General features: G+C 34.6%; 1 protein-coding gene across 1 annotated transcript in view; it reads left to right on the forward strand.

The window, feature by feature from the left end:
- The window catches only part of HMGCLL1 (3-hydroxymethyl-3-methylglutaryl-CoA lyase like 1), a 79,499-nt gene that overhangs the window by 27,295 nt on the left and 29,966 nt on the right, over positions 1-22,238 (forward strand). The window contains exons 4-7 of the mRNA XM_032184426.1: positions 2,391-2,486; positions 4,317-4,465; positions 17,516-17,579; positions 22,044-22,232. Of these exons, the coding sequence (XP_032040317.1) occupies positions 2,391-2,486; positions 4,317-4,465; positions 17,516-17,579; positions 22,044-22,232 (498 nt within the window). The remainder of the gene's footprint in view (positions 1-2,390; positions 2,487-4,316; positions 4,466-17,515; positions 17,580-22,043; positions 22,233-22,238) is intronic.

A 22,238-nucleotide genomic window follows, 5' to 3' on the forward strand; every position in this document is an offset into this window, starting at 1 on the left:
TGGTGACAACATAGGAACAATATGCATTCAGACTGTGTTGATTGAAAGTGTATATGCTAGGTTTTTGCAAGTGTCATCAAACTTTGGTGGTAACAGTATGGGCCATTAAGAATACCAAATTTAGAACAAGTTTGTCAGTTTTAGAAAAAAATGACCAATCCCTTCTTATCTTAAATTCATGTCTGAATATTTTATTTAATGGCTTTATTTGTGTTCATTTATTTATTTTTTTATTTTAAAGATAAGATTGTGTTGCTCTGATATGAAGTGCAGTCCTGACTTTGTCTTTTCTTTGCTCCTTTCTTTTTTATTTTCATAGGTCATGGGAATAGAATTCATGGTTATGTTTAGATCACTCATTCACTTATTTCTTTTTTTAATATTTTAAAGCTCTTTTATGGTTTCCCATCCACTGTTTTTTTTGGCAGTGATTTTATTGCTGAAAAAAGCTAAAAGAAAAAGTTCCACAGTAGCAAGGTGCCATATAAAACAGGATCCCACACCTATAACCTAAATGGCCAAAAATTATAAATAACTACCATTAGAAAGCTTATTTTTAAAGAAATTTGGAAAAGAAATATTTTATTACAATTTAAAATCTTCTAACATGCAATATATGTTAAAATGGGATTTTACCTACAGGAAAAATATTAATGGGACAAATGTAGTACATAAAATATTATTTGGACCTGGCAGCTTTATACTGTTTGAAACTGTGTCATTTTGGATTTCTAGTATATTTTAAGTCAGGCTATAATTTTAAAATACGGAATTAGTTCCAACATTTGCTATTTAATTAATCATTTATTTTTAAACATTCTCCCTTGCCCTGAGAAATTTTTTTAAATTAAGGAATGAAAGATTGTTCTTAAACCAATAAGGCATTATAGAATGTCTTTTGTGAGTTTATCAGATATATTAGGTGATCACACTGGTTTAGTTTACGTTAGAAGCAATTACTAAAAGTTGCATTATACCATCACTTGATTCCTAATGGAAAATAAGTTGTACCTGGCTATAAGACGCATTTTATACTATGTATCCTCTTTTTTATAGATGTGTGGTGGGCTTGCATACAAGGGACATGCACACATTTTTCTGGCATTTTTAATTCATCCATATTCATAAGAGAAAAGCAATGACAAGAAGATTCTAGGTTGATGGTAGTACTGGCTATATATATATAATTTGATATAATATCAAATATTATAATTTGATACAACGTGCTTAGAACTGTCATACTGCATCAATATCTTATGCATTCCAAATTACAAGTTACTAAACCTTTGTAGTTCATCTATTTTTTCATACAGTATTCCTAAACTGACTTTTCATGAGTGTGAAAAGAATAAGAAATCCAACTCAATATCAGAATAAATATAATTTGCTTGGAAGATTTGCATATATGAGTGCTGATTTAAACAGTATTTAAAACACGCTATTGAGATTATTTTTTTAAAACTCAAAATCTGTAAGACATGAAATACAAAGGATATGTGTTATTTTATCTTTATTGTTTTTTGCAGACAACATTAAAAATAAACTTGCTTTTCTTCCACTTATTTCAAGAAATAAATTGTCTAAATAATCTACAGTTTATTACGTGAATAAATCATTGATTCATCTTCCTGATTACTACAGGGAACTATATTTAATCTTGAGTGAGAAAAGCTTAAGTACGTCTTACAAAGGTAGAGTTTCTCTTGTGAGAGGAGGCTAAGGAAAACAAATGCTTCAATAAAGTATTGTTCTTTGACCTTTTTGTAATAAACAGTATGTTCTTCTGTTAAATGAAAATCCTGAGTATATTAAATGTTGCGCTATGCAGAGTTCCATATTTTGCTTTATTGTTTTATGAATAGACTTATGATTAGTCTTTTCAAATATGCTGGTTACAGTGTTGCATAGGTTCAATCACAAGTAAGATTGTGAAGTCGCATTAGTAAGAGTTCTGAAAATTCAGTATGTGGACAGTTCTAAAATTTAGTTATTTTGTTGCTTCCACCTGTGGAATCCATTAAGGTAGTTTTAAAGTTACAATAACAATTGATGATTAATATGATAAAAAGGTTTTCAGCTTATGATGCAATTTATGTTGTTACGGATACACACAAAAAGAACATTTTGATAATTTTAGCTCCAATTCTGTATTCATGTAGAATTTGAATGCTTGCAGCTCAAGTATTCAAAAGTTAAGAAATGCAAGAAAGGGCAAGTGTACAACCTCAATTTAATCCCTTTCCTGTTATCCTTTCTGTATGAACTGTATACAATCTAGACAATAATCTAGACAATAGCACAGTGTAAGTGATTTTTTGCTTAGATACATAAAATCAAAAAATAATTGACAATCAATACCATTATTATATATATATTTTTTTATGTTTTAGATGGCAGATCATAAGGAAGTAATGAAAGGCATCGAGCGACATCCTGGAGTCCGATATCCTGTTCTCACACCTAATCTTCAAGGTTTTCATAATGCTGTAAGTGCATTTGTAAAAGATATCCACAATTACCTCCTTCCCGTTTTCTTGTTTTCCTTCATTTCCAGCTCAGTACCATAAACTAGCTATTTATAACGTACCCTATCCTGTTAGAGCTAAACTATGCTTTTTTTTTTTTCTCTTTTGATGAAAAACTCTGCATCTTCATTGTGAAAAATGACTGAATTAACAGAGTGATGTTAAGTTCTATATGTTCAAGCTTTAATGAAAGTATCATTCAATCAGTCTTCGCAAGTTCCTATAGATGATGATTGCATGTAAAGAGAACGAGAATTCCTTTTACTTCTTTGACTTGTTGGCCCTAGAAAAGGTTCTGAAGAGTGTTTTCTTATTGGAAAGTAGTGAGTGAATTAAATGAAAATGGTTTATAGGAATGTATTAGATTTCTTAAATTTCGCATTTCATTTCAGTAGGGTTCAAAATTATTAATTGTTTCAGTTCATACTAGACAATATTAAGAATGATAGGACTTGAAGTGTTTGGAGCATTTCAGCCTTCAAAAAACAGTAAATTTTTTCTGTGTTTTCTGAAATTGTTTTTAGGCTTCTGTGCCTTGCCTTGATATAGGACAAGCCATATTTGAAAGAGGTATTGCTTGATGGACGTTTGTGTATAGTCTGTCCTTCAGGTTCTATACTGCACATGCAATCTCTGTTAAAACAGAATCCTGTACATAGGCGAGTCAACCATTGGTAGTCAGACCATTTATAGTGCCACAACTGTGTCTGCAGCGGTAGCTTGTATGAATTAAATTATATCTCTACATACTCTATTTAGAGATACAGTGAAGAGAAAACAATAAATAAATAGTTGCAGGTGATTCCTGAGTTCTTTCTTGCTGCTATGTTATTTTTTCCCTCTATTTGAAAGCATTTTTGTTCCTGTAACAGTTGCTGAAGATTCAAAGTTATCCCTCAGGAGCAGAAAGTAAAGGGAAAAAAGTGAGAAAAAATGAGAAAAAATGATTTTTTAAAACTATTTTATTTTATTTTATTTTATTTTATTTTATTTTATTTTATTTTATTTTATCATAGAAAAAGAGTCACTGGAAAGTGAGAATTAATTAGCTATTCTCCTAAGTTTAAATGTTTTCTCCAATCACTTGACTTTCATCATTCTGATTTACCTCATGTTATTTGATTTACTGAGGTACTGAGTACAAGCTCAGGCTAAGTGCCCCTTCAGTGAAGTAAAAACATTGACAAATTCTCTAGGCTGGTATTTGCTTAGAGACTTTTTCTCAGCAGACTCCAGATGCACATTCTACGTACTGTCCCTATCAACTATGACACCAAGACCAGTGGAGCTCTGGATCCTACAGTTGACTGTATCAAAGAAATTCCTTTTGGTTACTGTTGCTGGTGTAGGAACAAGCAGGGTACAGAGCCCTGTCCTAAGTGTGAGAATGACTTCCTAGAGTTCACTAGAAACAGGATTTTTTTAGAGGATGGATATTTCAGGGATGTTATTTGATCTTTTCTTTTATGTGAAAAATGAAATGTAAGTATCAATCATTGTTATTTTTGGAGTATATTCACATAATTTCCTGCATTTTAATACCTTGTTTTATCACTTCAGAAATGTATGTGTATCAAATTGATAAGAAGAGGAAGGAAATTTGCCACAGCATAATGAACTCAAAGTTTAATTCAATTGGTTTGTATGTAGTAGATTAAAAATAATGTAATTAAACTATTATTTGAGATATAGATGAGATTTATAATGTACTTTAAAGTCTTATACAGAATTGAACAATCTAAACTTCTAATACAGTGTTATGCTTCTATTTTGTTGAAATGTATTTTCCAGATTGCAGCAGGAGCTACAGAAGTCTCAGTATTTGGTGCAGCATCTGAATCTTTTAGCAAAATGAATATTAATTGTTCTATTGAAGAAAGCATAGAAAAATTTGAAGAAGTTGTTAAATCAGCAAGGAATATGAATATTCCAGTGCGTGGGTAAATATAAAGATTCTTAAGTAATACAGAGATATTGGAGTCACTGTTAAAGGGATTATTTTTGTACCAGTAGAAAAGGATACTACCAAATTTTTACATCTTAATGTAATAAAATAACAGTTTTTATTGTGAAAACACTTTTTTTAAAAAAAACATATATTTATTAATTTTGTTCTATATATTGTAAATACTAATGACAACTAGTTTTTCTGGAAATTGAAAAAAATAACAACTGTATCTACATATCCATTTACTCTGCAAATTTTTATATTATCATAGGTGACAGAATAAAATTTGTTTTGTGTTGCTGAGATCTTATAACATCCTGAACCTTAAAAAGTATCCTGCATACAGAATAATAGTATTGATAATGTATCACTTAATACACTGTAGGATCAAGGTATAAAAATGATGGAACAAATTTTTTCCTAAAGAAAAAAAATATCATGATGGTTATCCTGAAATCTCCAGGAGCTGAAGTGTATGGAGTATCTAGTGCATGCAGCTCTGAAATTGCCAGTATTTATCTTTATCTAGAGTATTTTATTTTAAAGTTGAAATACTCCTGAGTGTTACTGGCCCTTGGACAGTCTTTTTCATTTGCTTTTTCTGTTGTATTATGCAGAGCTTCATATCTAAGATTATTGGTGAACATCCTCGTGAATACAATAACGTTCATATAGTTTCAAGATGAAACTCCTCAGTGAGGTCCATTGAGAATTATTAGTCATACAAGCTACATATAAACTCAATCTAAGGAAGTACCTGGAGCTGAAAAGTGATAGAGGTAGATATTTTACAGGCTTAGTGCTTGGAAACCTGTCGGGAATAAATACTGGGATTTCTCTTTGCTTCAGAAATAGTGAAGAGGTAATGCTACTGCTCTCTTCTTGCACAATACTGTGTTAGTTTGAGTATTTGCCCTGAGAAGGGCAGACCTGACTTCTAGTTCTACCTCAGCCTCAGAGGATCAGAGAATAACAGAATGGATGAGGTTGAAAGGGACCTTCGGAGGACATCCTGTCCAACCCAAGGATTTTAACACACATCTATCCAACAAAGGGTTTTGACACACAGCTTGTAAGTGTTCAATCCTTTTTGGCTAGCCTGGTTATGTATTTCAGGTGGACAATCACTTACAGGTAATATCTTTCAGTGTATTAAGAAACATGAATTTGTACCAGTTTAAATACTCTACCTAGCTACTATTCTCTCAAGCAGAGTCAGGTTTTGCCTTCCTGAGCAGCATATCTTATAAGAAGTCTGTTGTCTAACAGATCTCTACACCTATTTGCTGTGTTTTTCTGAAAGTAAACTCTGAGCTGAGAATATAACTAGCAACTGAAGTTCTCCAGGAGGATTAAGATCAGGGATTAATCAGACAGAATTGTAGGTCCCAGATAGGTTTAGATAAAAGGACACAGTCAAATCAGAAAAGGCAGCATTTGTATAGCAACAAACCTTTAGCACTGGTGAACATTGGTTCACAAAATTTCTGTGTTCCAGTTTCTTCAGATGTCTAAGCATGTCAAGTAGTTTTTTCTTTCATGTTCCTGTATTTCACTACCAAAACTCAAAACAAATGGCACAACAGAGCCAGCCAACCATCAAGGGAATCCTCAAAACTTGTGCATTGTATGTATTTTTGGATAGCTATGGGTGTCAATAAATGGACTTTGCAACTGGTCCAGGAGATGTAAACTACAGCTGATGAAGAAACTCCCTGTGGTGGACTCTAAGTTGATGTTGGAGCTTAAAATGGTAACTAATCTTCTCTGCACTAGTTTGCACATGCTTAAGAAAGTGGAACCCCGCTGCTTCTTTTCCACAAATGTGTGTCTAAGGCATTTGTATTATGCCAGCAGAAGCTATTCTGGCTCTGATACACTGACACGTGATGGAAATGGCTGTTCCCACAATGGGATTCTACAACATTCCCATACATTTGTTGTTAACTACCTGATCAATCATATGTGGTCACACAGCAGAAAAGATTGAGAGAGCACCAGGTTGCGAAGACACTTAGAAAGAGGATGAACTAAGAGGCAGAAAATGAGAGAAGCAAAACAGAATAAGACAATAATAATATTAAAATAATTAAGAATAAAAAGAAAGAAAACAAGCTTAGAAGATGCAGTGAAAGGGATATCAATAATCATGTAAGAAAGCAAACAGTGAAGAACAGCAATCCAGAGATGAAAAAAAAAAAAAAAAAAATTAACCCAGAGAAAATATAATCAGATTATGAAGTGCTTACTTACTATCAGATCAGAAGTGCTTACTTTGTGCATCCAGTGCAAAGATCTGTAATTTCACTTCAGTGTGCAAACCTAAGCAAACTTCACATGGCATGTGCAGGACAATTTTATTGAATCTGTCATGCCAGGTGCAACATGTTACACAACACTTCAGCAGTGGACTGCTAAATATCAGATATGCTATAAAGAGAACAAAGTTGAAGCTGTGAATGAAAGCTGTGATGTAAGTCCATTCCAGCTATAGCTATCTTCCTCAGCCTTACAAGTCTAAGAAGAGTGAATCATTGAGAAGCAGGAGGCCACTGACAGAATGATTGCCTTTGTAGGACTGTAACTGAGTAAAGAATCCAATTAGAAGGGATAAGTACATTGAAGTGTGTTTATATTACAGCTATCTTCAGCACAGAATATTAGCTTGGGAACTAATTTTTCTAGTGAAAATTGGAGATTGAGACATTGAGATATAAGATATTAAACTAAAGTTATATTTCAACAAGTCAATAATTTTAGAAGACTGGCTAGTATTTGTCCAAGGGGATCTAACTTAATTCAATAGTGAAGTTGCTAATCTGCTAGAACTCTGACAAGAATCTAAATTGCAGAAAATGGAGCTTTCTTTCATAGCCAGAAAACCTCAAGTAATAATTCAAAGTATCTAAAGCATCATCTGAATATTGTTTTCAGTATATGAAAATATTGAAAATAAAGTTTTGAACATGCTAGTAAGTTAGAAAATAAATCAGAACCAGTTAATACAATCCATTTGGATTTTCAATGCACATTTAAAAAATCCCTTCCAGGAAGATTTTGAAGAGGCAAAGTAGTAATTAATGAGAAATGAAATGTTGTTAGGGATCAGAGTCCAAACAAATAATGTTTTTGAGAGAATAGTTATCAGCTATTGTGATACACTGAGTCTCGTAGCTGCACGTTCATACTCATTTAGACACACTCCTAATGAGTTACAGAAATCTCTAGGAAGCACTGAGACTGAATGATTGCTTAGAAATAAAAAGGATTGATTAGCGTCCATCTACCTCAGTATCTTCTGTTAAGCTTCAATATCCTGTCTTTTGTAGACTAGAATTCTGAAAACCAGAAAAAAAGATCAGGCGCATGAACATGCAGAATACAAGACTCTAATGACAGATCTCTTTAACAAAGTTCTAGAAGGTGGACTTGAAACGTCTAATTAGTTAAAAAATAAAGAAATACCCATAAAGAGGAAGCATCAGTTCTGAATGCCAAATCCAGGAAGTAAATAAGTCTGTTTACAGTATTTCAGCTGCTTATGATAGGACGATTATGGAAGCAGCCCATCAATTCCAGCTCAATTCTGGAAGTCTTGTGCTAATACTCAACAAAAGCCTGCACTGAATTCCTTAGGACTTGAGTGGAGGTGCTTCATTAGTTTGCAAATACTGAAGTACATTTAGAAGACTTGTGGAGTTTTACATTGCATTTAATTATATAAAACAGAGAGCTTCTCCTTCTTAATGAAAAGTGTGGAGAAGATAATCAGGAAGCGGAACTTAAAAACAAACAAACAAACAAATAAACAGCTCTGGTAGTAATATTCAGTGCAATGAAAGTGACTTTTTCCTGAAGATAAAACAATGAAAAAAGAGTTAGCTATTGAAGTCTGTGATTTACCATCTTGATTTATGATCCCATATAGCTGCTACTATAAATATTACTTTTAGTGACCGATGAAGTAAATGGCATTTTCCATGAAACTTTTTTTGCGAGATTGTCTGAATGATGAGATGATTAGGACTTTGTAGCAAGTTGTTCTTTACGCAGTTATGCCCAGATCTATATTGTAAGTGTCACAAGTCAAGCAGGGGCAGAAACTGAGTTTCAGTATTTGAAATTTGGGAGTTTACATTAAATGATGTCAAACCTAGCATTTTAGGAACTAGAGTATGGAATATTGCTTAATTTATCAGCCAATATTCAGTATTTAGAACTGGTACTCATTATTTCACTGATTGTTTCTTAATTTCAAGGAGAAGATTAATTTCAGGTTTTATTTTGTTAAGTGGCATTTATTTATAATTATTACATATTGATTACAGCTACTGTTGTAACACGAGGCAAAGCTGAGCATGAAAATATGACAAGTCTGAGATTGTTGTCCTAAATTTGTTTTTAGTTACCAGAGAGAAATAGGCAGCCTTCAGACTATAATTTATCATGTGTGCTTTCTTAAGTACCTGCCTTAGAATAAGATGGATCACTCTCTGGATGATCCTTTTGGCTGCAAAGGAGCTTGGGTCCTATCCTATGTTAGTCACACTATAGATTGGCCTGTCTAAGACATGGGCTGTAGGTGATTATCTTTGATATCAAAAGTTAGAGCAGCTAAACCCCATTCTACCTGTGCATATACTAAGGATTAGAATCTTGTAATTTATGTAAATTGCAATAGATACAATTAATGTATTAATAGGCTTTATGGTGCAAGGTAGCACGAAATGAAGCTGTGGAGTATTAGGGCAAAGATTTGCACTTTGTGCACTGAGAATTATTATTATTTATTTATTTTTTTCAATCACTCTTTTGGAGAATAGCTGCTTATAAAGAACTGTGGCCAAACTCTGCAGCCTTTACTCAAGCAAGCTCCCAGGGCTACACATTTTGGCTTCTAATGTAAATTTTGTAGGCTAAATATTTTGCTTGAATTACTTAGGTAATAAAAATATTAATATGCATAAATTGTATTTATATTAATTTCAATACAGAGACTGTTTCCTTTCTAAAGCACTATTGTTGTTTAAAGTGTTATTTATTTGCAGGAAATGGATAATTTAGTGCCTTGCCCTAACACCTTATTTGAGCAGTTCAAAAATACATCCAAAAATAATTTTAAGGGGTTCAAATTTTATTTCCTATTTTTACTGGCATTTTAGAATTTATGTAGTGAGTGTAAATCATTGGCAATCCTTGAATCTTATGAAAAATGCACTCAAACAGTTGAAACTAAACTTTAAGCTTTTGCATGTCTTACTGTTGCTACAGCTGCACTAACATTGACTCGATCATCATCCAGAAAATTTATGTTGTCAGCTGTCACATTTAAAATCTGTAGCACAGCACACAGTTTTCTAAATGTTTACTAAATTAGTTCAAATGTTTATGAAGAATTGAAATCTTGCATATGGTCTTAGCAGTTAGACTATTTATTAGCATCATAAAGGGGTTTTAATTTTTATTTTTTTGTACGTGCATAAAAACTTTACAATAACATCTGGGACACATTCTGTGAAGACACTGCCAAATCAGTGTTATAAACTGTGGTCAGCTAATGACCACTATGCATATTTTGCATGTGACATGGCACAAAATACTGCTGGTTTTAGGATTGCATTTATTAATACATAATTCAGGTACTGTTAAAAGTACCATATCTTTTTCAGTGATTAAAAATGGATTTTTTACCAATCCAGGATTGGTAAAAAATTGTGGCAAATGATAGTTGCAAGTAATCACTTGGATTGTGTTTTACCATAGATGCAATTTTAATGTAAATGTATATGTGGAGAAGTGAAGTTAAATCTGGTTAAAAGAGATTCTTCAAAGTGAATGCATTCCAAAATTTAAAAAGACATGGAAATAAATCACAGTTGCTACAATAGAAGAGCAGTAAGGAAATAGGGATTTTCCTGTCCCTGTTTTCCAGAAATGGCACTTCAGTACCTACTGTATATCCCGTGACAGTGAAATAATCTATCTCCCTCTGAAACATTCAGTTCTGTATACGACTGTCTTAATCCTAATAAAATTAACAGGGAATATGAAGCTGAAAGGTTGTAATATTTTATATATATCAAAAAAGCACCTCTTCAGCAATTAAAAGCTGTATTTATGTCCCAGTCCTGAAAAAAATTCATGTGAAGAGCCCTTTTGAGGCCATTTGGGCTATTTGCATGTGCAAATGTGAGTGTGTATGCAAGTGTTTAGAGGTTCAATGTTAGAAAAACAGATGGAAATGTTTGCTGTAAAATAACTTTTAACTCTAGAAGCATTTCCTTACAAAGCTGCTGCTTCATAAATTAAAACACATGTAATCACACATTAATTCTAAACTGGTGTATATAATTCCTTAGTTTATAGTCTTGTAACTTTTAAGAATGAGCAGTATGCTGAGTTCACAATATGTAAAAGAATATTGGAATATATTGATATGTGTCTATAGAATTCAATACCAGCTGAAATATAGCGATATTTTTTGCTATGACAGATAGATAGCATACAAACAATTATATTGCAATATTATCAAAATAGTACAACTGATACCTTTTATGTTACAGTATAATAAAGGTTACAGGTTAAAAGTACTATAATTGTTGATTATAGGAAATAACTATTGTTTTACATCTATGCTAATACACAAGGTAAGACAAAATCGTAGAAGTTATAGAATAAAGATTCAATTTTACTTATCTTCATTCTGCTTTTTATATTTGCATTTATTTTGAAAAAAAATACATGTGAAAGAATGTATCAGTTTTCTTTTAATATACTTTATATCAAGTAATTTTGGAAATAACAAAGTTTATTTTGTTAATAAAGAAACATTCTAATTATCCGAAACTTCTGATTATCAAGACAATTTGATCTTAATTCAGTTCAATAATGCCATTTTTCCTTTTTTTACAGTTCATCTTAGATACCTTAATTCAGGTCATTTGGCTGGATACTCAGAAGTACCATCAGATAAACTCTTAACAATGCAGTTTTGCACAAATCAATGCAATTTAAAGCTGTGTATATTTTACAAATACAGGCAGAAACTTCAACCTCATATTTTCTGACTTTCTAGAATATATAGGGCTGGACTACACATGTTTTTTAATTTTTTTGCAGTGCTTTAAACCACTGTTGTTAGACTACATTATGTTCTGTAGCATAGTCACAATTATATAAGTAACAGGGTGATTTGTATTATTGCTGCTTTAGAAAGTTAGTAAAACCAGCTTAACACCTTCATGTCACTATAAGTGAGCTTATACTTGAGACTGTGGGAACAACAAAATGTAGACGAACATTTAATAGACTTCCTTGGAAGCAGAACATTTTAATGTGTGAATGGTAAACAAGTACAGGGTTGCACGATATTAAGCCAGCTGGTCACAGTCCCCGGGAGAAGTTTGAGAATTCAGAGATTGCTAGCATGATGGGATTTTGTGCATTTGCTGTACTGGGCACAGGTTAAGAAAATGATGTAGGAGCCATTATAATAATTCTATCATACTGGATGATTGCACTATATAAAAGGAGAGATTTTTCTTAGGAACAGCTTTTTACCATTTTTTACTCAATTTTTATGTGCCTGTAAAAAAAAATACTACTGTTGGACCAGAATAGCTTTTCCTTTAATATATATTTATTTATTTTTTAAAAAAGGATACCTGCGGTAATTAAAAATTGTCCCTCTTTCTTGAAAGTATTAGTGGAAATTCAAATATGAAATGTTAATATGAAATTATGAGGTAACAATACAGTGTGTTTGCTAGTATGTAACTGATTGCCACATGGATATAGGTATCAAACCTGAAGTGGTTAAGTGACCCCTTCATTATAGTAACTGTTTTCTTCTGTTTTTAGAGAAGTCACTTTTGGAATTTGGTGGTGTTTTCTAGGCATCTTAAAATTACTAATGAATACTATAGGCTTTCACTTTGAAAAGCACATAAAGTGAGAGCTATTTTTTGATATTTTTATTTTTTAAATCAGGTGCAGAAAGAAATTCTGGACTTATTTACACATTTTGGGGTTGGCTTGGAGATTGTGTTTCTGGAAGAATCAATCTCCTTTACCTCCTCTCTTCTTTGTATTTCCCTCTCCTTGCGGTAAAGGTTGCCTGTTTCTAACAAATGTCTTCCTTTGCAAAGAGACAGATCAACCTTCGTATTATGAATTCACCAAATGATAGGCATATACATTTTAGCACGAACATCCAATAAAAATAAATACATCTGCAGTGAACATGGTAAATTATATGCGAACTTACACTATAATAATAAACAGGAAACAGCAGCATCTGAGTCTGCAACTGGCTTCTCAGGAGGCTCCGTGCTTCCAGCTGTGGTAGCAGCTGTGGATCTGGCTCTGGAACTCTTGCTGAAACAAGCTGACAAAGGGCTGATTACAACATGGAGTTCAGTTTCTGCTTGGATTCATTTTCCTTTTAACACTTTGGTTATGAAAAGTTTGCTCATTTACCCTGTTTGTGGTTTCATATCCTGCACTTCACAGTCATTGGGCTGGTGTGGTGATTATCACCATTCCTAGTGACCTTGATCTTGGGGACCTGATATTGTCTTACGTTCCATTTGTGGAGCTCTGCAATTTGGTTTTGGCTTATTGGAAGAAATTGAAAACTCTCTTCCTCTTCCTTATCCCTCCCCATCCCCAGAGGCTGTTCAGCATTTTTATCCAGAATATTACACACTAAAGTTGTTGGGTTTTATTTCTTAATTGTTATTATATTCATAGAAAACAATTTAGGAGAAGATCTTTTGAGTCATAGAATCATTAAGATCAAATGATACTCACCTGCAGAGAAATCTGGAAAACAGGCAAGAGACTAGGTAACCCCTGCCAGGTGAAGGAAGCAGAGATCTTTTTATCACTTTTTTTTTTTTTTTTTTTTTTTTTTACTGAAGAGAGTAATTCTGATTTCACGCAACCTGAGTGAGAGAAACAGCATCAACCTATGTGTTCCTAAAGCAGCTTTATAGATACCTCCACATATTGCAAGCCCTTCTTTCTACTCTGGTTGCTTGGGCTATTTCTTGACAGCATGCTAAAGACATAGTTAAGCTACTAAAATGCCTGGCCTTGATTCAGCAAAGATTTAAGTGCATACTTAGAATTAAACACTTCCATTGCAAAGTCTGGTTTGTGAACTCCCAGATATTTGCTTCTGCTCTCATACTAAGGAGTGTCTCTGGTGAATATTCCGAGACCAAGACAGTCTTTTTCATTACAAATTCCTTTTTTCTTTTAGTCCTGCCATCTTTTTAGAAAACAGCTGTATTCTCCAGCTTAATTGGAGAATATTAAATCCCAAATTAAATCCCAGTTGCCTCTGCAACTCATTGCTCAAATTCTTCCCTCTTTTTCCCCTCTGCTTTTCTTCACACAAGTTCTTGCTTTTTCTCCTAAGGAAAAATAGATACAGTATGCCCTTCCTTCTGTCACTATTCTTCCTCACCTCCCATAATGCTTTCTCCTTCTCCACTGTCAGAACAGCAGGAGTTTCTTGTCTACTTCCCATCTGTACCCCTTCTACTTGCCCCAGTGACCCCATGTTCTGTTCTTCCTCTTATTTCTCCCCTCCCTTACTCTCTTTCTTAACCTCTTGCTGTCCTCTGGCTCTTTTCCATTGCAATAGAAGCAAGCATTTGCCTCTTAAAAATTGCACCTTTGACCCCACTTGGTTCTTCATATCATATCTCATCGCCTATCTCTGCTTCATTCCTAAGCTCATTGAAGGCGCTGTTTATAATTACCGTCTGGAGACCCTCTTCTGTGATTCCCTCCTATAACTCCTACACTTTGGCTTCTGTTCCTTGCTTGCAACTGCAACGGCTCTCACCAAACTCCCTGATGACAAGATCTCAGAAACAGTAGTCTATCCTTATTCTTCTCGACTTGTCAGTAGTGTTTGCTGCAGTTGACCAGGCTCTTCTTTAAACTTGTGTCCTTTGTTGCTTTCTATGGCTGTCTTGTTCATTTTCTTCTTTCCAAGTGGTTCTTCACCATGTTCTTCAAAGTCTCTAAAACCTATTTTGGAGGGGTGTGGGTGGAGGTCTTGGGGCTCTGCTTTGTCTGGATTCTTTTTTATGCCTTATGGGTTATTTCATACACCACAAAGAAAATGTAGCTGCCAAATGTATCTGCATATAGCAGATAACTTTCCTTCAAAACCTCCTCTTACTTGAGTTTATTAATTTGGAACCACACAAATGCAATTACAAAGCATCCCACCCAGAGCTGCCTTAAGTCTGGATGTCTTGGCAAATGCTCAGAGCAGATAAATGATTATATTCCCTTTTTCACCTTGGCATGCACATTTTCTTTTTTCATATCATAGGTTCTCTGTACTGCTGTTAGCTGTGCTGGCTCTTACTGGCATCTGTTCCAGCTTGTATTACTTTTTCTAGGAATGACTCAAATTGTATCTGCTATTTCCAATAAGAACATAACAAGAACTTGTCAAATGGAATTCATATTTTATGTTCTCTACTAAAAGTGCTTATCCTGTTATATTTTTGGAGTGCATTTCACAGTTTTACAGCCTCATCTTAGGCATTTCACTTCCTTTGACACTGCTATCGAGTCCCATTTCTGTTGATCCTGTCTGTCCTTCAACAAATCCCAGTGCTTTTTTTGTAATGACAGTATCAAAAAATTTACTGTTATCATCACACTTTTTATGACAGTTCATTAAATGAAAATATTAAACAAAATTCTGCCCAACTCATCCTTGGCAAGTTCTACTAAAAACAGTTCTTTCATTCTCTACAGGACTTTGTTCCCTCTGGTAGGAAGTCCTTTACCTGTCTAATTCTTTTAGTAATCCCTGTTTTCTCCAGTGTAGTATCAGATGCCCAGTTAGATTATATCTATCATATTTTCCTTGTTTAAAATGTCAGGCGAGGCACAATGGTAGAAGCATGCAGAGAGTTCATAATCTCAAACAGATTTGTATGTTGTAGAAGGCAGATTCCTACGGTCACCACATACTTTCATACCTCAGTACGCGCAGCTGAATTATGTGAGCTCAGGCGAGTTTCTGCTAGCTGGTGTGAACTACAGGGAGTATATCCTTGCTCTATAGATACCTTTTGGCCTGTTTTTACTTCTGTTTGCCCTACCCCATTCCAGATGTCACTCATGCCACATTATCATTACCAAATTCAGTTCTACCTGATCTAATATATATAGCTGTTAGGAACATGTCAGATAAATGTAATTAAAGGGAACATGTGCATACATACTGTATGTTTTGCATTTACTTTGTATTTAGTACTGTTCTTGCTCACTTCATAATGAGTTTTGTGGCTGATGTTACAAAATAATTTCATTACAAGTCTGTGTTCACTAGCTCTAGGCACCATGGTATTATGTAAAAACCAATCCTTTGGCTCTAATTTTTTTCATGCTTGGTAGCATTTGAAAAACTCTAGGTATGCAAAAAAAATTAAGGAAATTATCTTGAATTGTTTCAGACTTGTGTCACTGAAAAGCAGGACTGTGCTTAGTTGTTAAAAGTAGCTACTCTTTTATGTAGATAAGAAAATTGAGAATTTTAAACCTTAAATGGTGACATGTAAATCAGGGGATATCTAATGAAGTGTATGGCCAAGTTTGAAAAACCCGGTTTTCATAATAACATACAGATAATTGAAATCATGCCTAGTAGGCATCTGGGCTAAAATTATGAGCAGGATGTAATGGACCCAATCACTTTTGTGGAAATAAAATTAATTTCCATTTCTTTGTTGGGGCTAATCAGGTTCCTTTTAGGTTCAGGGTCTGCTTCATTCTCACTGCTGGTTCCAGTGTGCCAACAGCATACCTTCATATAAGGGATGGAGTATGTTCTATGCATTAAAATGCTGACATTTTTTCACAGTTTGTTTTTGCCTGTTACTCATCCTGATTTCACATTCTATCAATCAGTTTCTCCATCAGCTGCAAAGAAACAATACGTTCTTTACCCTGTGGACCTTGACTACATACAAACTGGCATCTGTTCAATCCAGTTTGCATTATACAGTGTATAATTTTACATTATATCCTTCAGTGCTGAGGGAAGGGGAATGACAAGGCATCGATGAAGGCTCTTGTTCTCCTATTAAGCAGTTGAGCAACCTCCCACTGGGAATGGGGCTCTGCCTGCCTTTGAAGCTGTTGTAAATCCCTCTACAGCCACACTTATTTTGATTTCAAATGGCTGTTTCTGGTTAGTTTAATCCTATTTCTAATCAATTTAAGATAAACAATTAGAAGCTTAATTGGAATTTCATGGCTTTTAATTGTCATTAAAAAAAAGGAAATTTAAACCAAATTGTACATTAACACAGCATTAAGACTGAACAATGAAGGCTTAGTTGTGGCTCCCAGTTTTTGTGCTTTGTGGAGTAGATAGCTGCTGAGAGACACAGGTTCTCACAGATTCTTCATGTCCCAAGGCATACCTTGCAATGGAACTGTAATTTTCCTGAGGCACTGACACACAAATGCCAGCAGAGATACAGAGGGCTAAAGCTACCCTGTTCACCACAGTTCTAGCTACTGATGAGATGACAAAGTGGTTGTAAGTTGCTTGCGTCCTTCTGCTGATCTTTATGATCCAGGTAGCTGGCACAAGGAGGAAAATGATACCGTACTTCCTCTGAATTCCTTGTGTGGGCCAGGCAAGGCAAAATTTGAGCTGACTCTTGTAACTTAAAAGGAAATACTGAGAAAAATCAAAGTTTCCTGCAGCACAGTTAACTTGGCTGCATTGTCAGCCCTTTACAAATTGTGACATACATTGTGCATAAATAAAGCTATAAAACTTTGTTCTGTGATTTAAAAAGAATTTTGGGAAACCTGTTATTTTCATCTGATGTAATTTTAACTTTTCATTGGGATCTTTATTCTGCACTGACTGGCTTAACTATTCAAAATTATATTTAATTTTTTTTTTTTTTTTTTTGAATGTAACATGTATGGATATAGATATGTACATATAAAAGAGAAGTATCTTTGTGTGTTGTTCTTTTTGCTGTAGGTATGTGTCTTGTGCATTGGGATGCCCGTATGAAGGAAACATCATACCAGCTAAAGTGGCAGAAGTAAGAGTGAACTTCTGGCTTTTTTAATGAAATAAATATACATTTTAAAATGTCTATAAGTAATGTTATCTACTTAATCCTAAAAAGTTCTTTAATGAATAACATTTAAGGGAAGCAAACAAAACACAGCTAATGCTAAGGCTGGGTGTACAGCATCAGTTTTTCTCAACCATCTGCAGTCAAATCTAAGGAAAACAGTGTTTTTTGATTGTTATCAGTCATGAGAAAAATATTATGTGGTATTTCCTTCAACAAGAATGCAAGGAAATACTTAAGGAAATAGATTCAAGCACATATGTCAGTGGACCACATTGTATGAGATGATTTCCAACACAACAACCTCTTGCAAAGGGAAACTGATATTAAATCTGCTTTACACTGGCATGAGCATACTGTGCCAGTAGAGCCACTGCTAAAACATTGTGCTTCTGGCATGTGACATACAAGTGTAATGTGACTAACACACGAACCAAAGCTCATCACCAATGTGATTTCCTACAACTTGACTCATTATATTTCTGTGATAGAATAAGCTACACCTTCCCTCTGCACACCCTTTTTTCCATTTAGAATAAAGGAAATTGAAAAAGATATCTTAGTCTATTTTTTTTCACAGCAGAGATGACAGATTAAAAAGACTGTAGAGTGAATCACCAGTGTTATATTTTCCAAGAAGACAAAGATTGCACTGAGGGTGCAATGGACGTTAAAGATGAAAGTGGGGAGAGAATTCAAGCAGCACAAGGCAGAACACACCAACTTTACTCCTGGAGAAAGACTTGTCTTCTTTGTTACACTTACTCACCTATTTTTGGTGATCTAGCAGAATCTCCAATTTTTACTTTTATTTTTTTCTCTTGTAGCACTAGCAGCTCGTCAACATTTGCCTGATATATTGTGTTCTCTGTGTGTGGCTTTCAGGTTTTGTTCTTCTGCATCTTCTTTTAGCATACGTTCCAGATGGAACTTGTGATAATGCTTCTCCCACAGTGACCACATATACTTACACTCTTTGAAAAAATAGCTAAATTGGAAGGTACTCAGTATTTCTAAATTAATTGGTTTTAATATGAAGTGAAAGTTAGAAGTGACACAGCTTTAGTTAGAGCAGTGATGACAGATTCAGCTGTGCTGTTGGTAAATTGCTTACTGCAATATCATGTTCCCCAACAGGCTTCTTTCCATGTGTTGCTCGTTTTTTAAAAACTGACTACTCTCCTTGTGCAGGAAAAGGTTCCTTTTCAGTTTGACAGTGGGAGTGCTCTAATGTTCCAAACCTGCATACATTTACTCACGCAGCTATTTTATTTTATGTCTTCATCCAAGTGCATGTCTTTTACCTGTACACCATTGTGTATGTGTTTAAGAATGAAAGCTACCTCAGTAAATTATTCATTCAGGCACTGATTCAGCAAGCACTGATGTTTGTATAGAAGTATCTGATTAGCTGTTAATGGGTTTTACTTGAACATCTGCACTCATCCTCTGCTGAATCAGAATTATCAAAATTACTGGCCATGTTGCTCAACCCTTTCAGGGAGCTGCCTCTTGGGTCATCATCTTTCTTGGGACAAGAGCATGTGACTGTGCATTGTAATCAGCAGCTATGATTGAAAGGTTTACAGGTTTAGACTGTTTTTTCCACAGTCAATGACAGTGAACAGTTTTTTTTTGTTTGTTTGTTTTAAAGCAAAAACTTTAACTGAAGCAAAAGCAGTTGGGAGAGATGGATCATTAACCTGTATGCATTTCAGGCTTACTAGGTACATAACTATTTTATACAGTTATCTCGTGAGTCCAGACTTCAGATGCCTTCTGACTTGTAGGATCCATCTGGTACATGCATATGGTTCTTTATTTAAAAAAAAACAACAAACATTTATCATTAATTAAAATAAAACTGCATAACCCTTTTTATCACTTATCTTCATCTTGAAGTGGAGTTACTGTTTAACTGTTTATCCTCCCCTGATTTTTTATTTTCTACCTTAGGCAAATGAGGCTTGAAAGTTGTTGAAAGCAACGAGGATGTTGATAACATCCTCGAAGCCAGTTGTGTTGTCCATTATCTTTCAGGTGTATACTTGGTTTTATCTTTCTGCCTGCTTCTTTCTTCTCTTAGCATCCTTTTAACCTAGATCAGTGAGTTCATGTAAATATTAATGATACAGTAATTTCCCCTTGCTGATCAAGCTATAGAAAATGTACCCATTCTTGTTTCAATATTGTTATATTATTGCAAATTTTCTCTTAAATCACAAGGGCTGCAGCATGTTTTATGTTGTTGTTCACTTAAAACCATCTGTAACTACATTATGACCTTTTGTATTTGATTTAAGAGGATAGTTTTAAATATGCTTTGCAGCAGTAGGATTGTTCACATGCTTAAGGGGCTGCAGTGTTGGGTGACCAGCTTGAAGCAGCAAAAAGCTGATGCAAAGTAAAACTGCCCAATAATGCAGAACACGGACCTATTCAATTAACAATGCTGCAACCTCATAATCACATTTTGATTACACTGACAAAACAGTGCGTTCTCTTCTCCCCCGCCCTACTCCCAAAAATCCACACTGAAAACTTGTAAAACTATGACTAATGAGCTGCCTCCTACCATAGTAGGGTAGAAAATCCAGTATGAAAAACTCCCATTCAGTTTTTAAGCATGCACATTCTTCTTGAAATTAAATGTATATCTCTTTTTAAGGGTCAGTTTAAGGTTAGATCATGACAAGTCAGTGATGTTGCTCAGCTTGTTAGCAAAGTGTCCTGTTGTTCTTTCAGAGCTATATTTTCAGAAAGCTAGAAGACCAAAGAACACTGGAAATAAGCGAATTCAGTATGGTTTCTAGCAGTTTATGTAGCCTCCTTGCCATCACTAAAATGCTCACCTATAAAATGTTTGAATCAAGCGTAGAAAAGAACATGAAAAAGAAAAAAAGAAGTCTACTTCTTTCACCCTGATCTTAAACAAAAACTAAAGTTTGGGTATTAAATAGAGGTAATCCACCTCTAACTGCAGATGATCTATTTTGTCTTACAACAGTAGTCCAGCTTAAACACCTGCCATGTGCTGATGATATAAAAATGTGCTGCAAGATGGAATCCCTTTCTGCAATCTGGTGAATGTCTCTTTCTTAAGTGTATATGGAATTTATGTTGATATGAACCAGGGGCTCTGACTGTAAAGCACAAGGAGTTTTACAACATTTACAATAGTCATAGCACTTACAGGCTTTAAGCAGAACAATTCAGACCACTTGAAGCTCTTTTTCAGCTGTTCTTTGAATTAAGTGAACAGTGATATTAATCCAGTACTTCCGGGACTGCTAGTGCAGTACTTTGTCAGTTTCCTCAGACATATTCACAGCAATCCCACTGATGAAGCCTTGGAATTGATTTAACAGGAGAGTGCACTGCAACTGAAGTCGTCTTGGAAAAGAGTTGTATTTTTTCATTTCTAAACAGTTGTTTCCAGACTGGGATTCCATTCCAATGGAATGGCCTGTTGGGATCATCGATGCACAGTGGGGAGTGCTAAAGGGGACAAACATACTCAGCAAGTGAAAATAAGTTGAAACCCTTTCCAAATAAATTTGACAAAGCTAAAATAGGAAGTTTTTACATTCAGTTTCTAAAGCAATGTGCAAACATAATTCTGTGCTGCCTAGTGTATGTCTCTCCATACAAACATGATGGGGCCAGACCTCAAATCTCATACGCACACAAAGAACTTGCAGACACAATTCTTGAAGCATTTAAGGCTCTATTTCTGTAAGTAAGCATAAGGCTATGTTTGGTATTAAGAAAAATTTTAAGACTTAAAAACTAGGATGTTAATTGTGTTATAGTTTTGCTTTTTTTTTAGTATTTTAATGTTTGGCTTTGTGAAAAGCAAGCAAAATTAATATTAACTACAGTATGTTAAAACTTCAGTTTTCATTGATGTTTTCAGTGCCAAGACAAATCTAAATCAGGCTTCTTGTTAATTATTTATTGTCTTAGCTAAGCCATGTGCTTGGCTCTGTGTAATAAGCAAACAAAAGGGCAGGTCTTTACCCTGCACAGTTCGTAAGCTGAAAAGTACATGAAGAAAAACAAACAGCTGGGAAATCCCCAGAGACAGGAAAATGTTGGGAAAGGGCTTGACAGAAACTTAATTCATAATGTAAAATCTTGCTTATTTAGATTCTGTGGGAGAGTCAAAAAGCAAGTTGATAGATTTGGCTTCATTGGCTATTTCATGTACAGAAGCAGACCTACAAAGTTAAAAAGAAGAGGATCTATGGGAAATTTTTCTTGGGTTACAGTTTTCAAGAATGAATAGAGAGGATTTCTGATATGTAGATCCAACTCAGTGTGACAAAAACTGAAACCTATAGAGAAACATGTCCTTTCTAATGTATGTTCTGGACCCTGTTTTTCACTCTTTCATCTTGTCCTCTTTGTGTTTCTTTTTTTAACCAGGTATCGAAACGGCTGTACAGTATGGGCTGTTATGAAATCTCCCTGGGGGACACAATTGGTGTGGGGACTCCTGGAAGTATGAAAAGAATGTTGGAAGCTGTTATGAAAGAAATTCCTCTGAGTGCTCTTGCTGTTCATTGTCATGACACATATGGCCAGGCATTAGCCAATATACTCACAGCCATACAGGTAATG

The sequence above is a fragment of the Aythya fuligula genome, chromosome 3, assembly GCF_009819795.1.
Source record: "Aythya fuligula isolate bAytFul2 chromosome 3, bAytFul2.pri, whole genome shotgun sequence".
NCBI lineage: Eukaryota > Metazoa > Chordata > Aves > Anseriformes > Anatidae > Aythya > Aythya fuligula.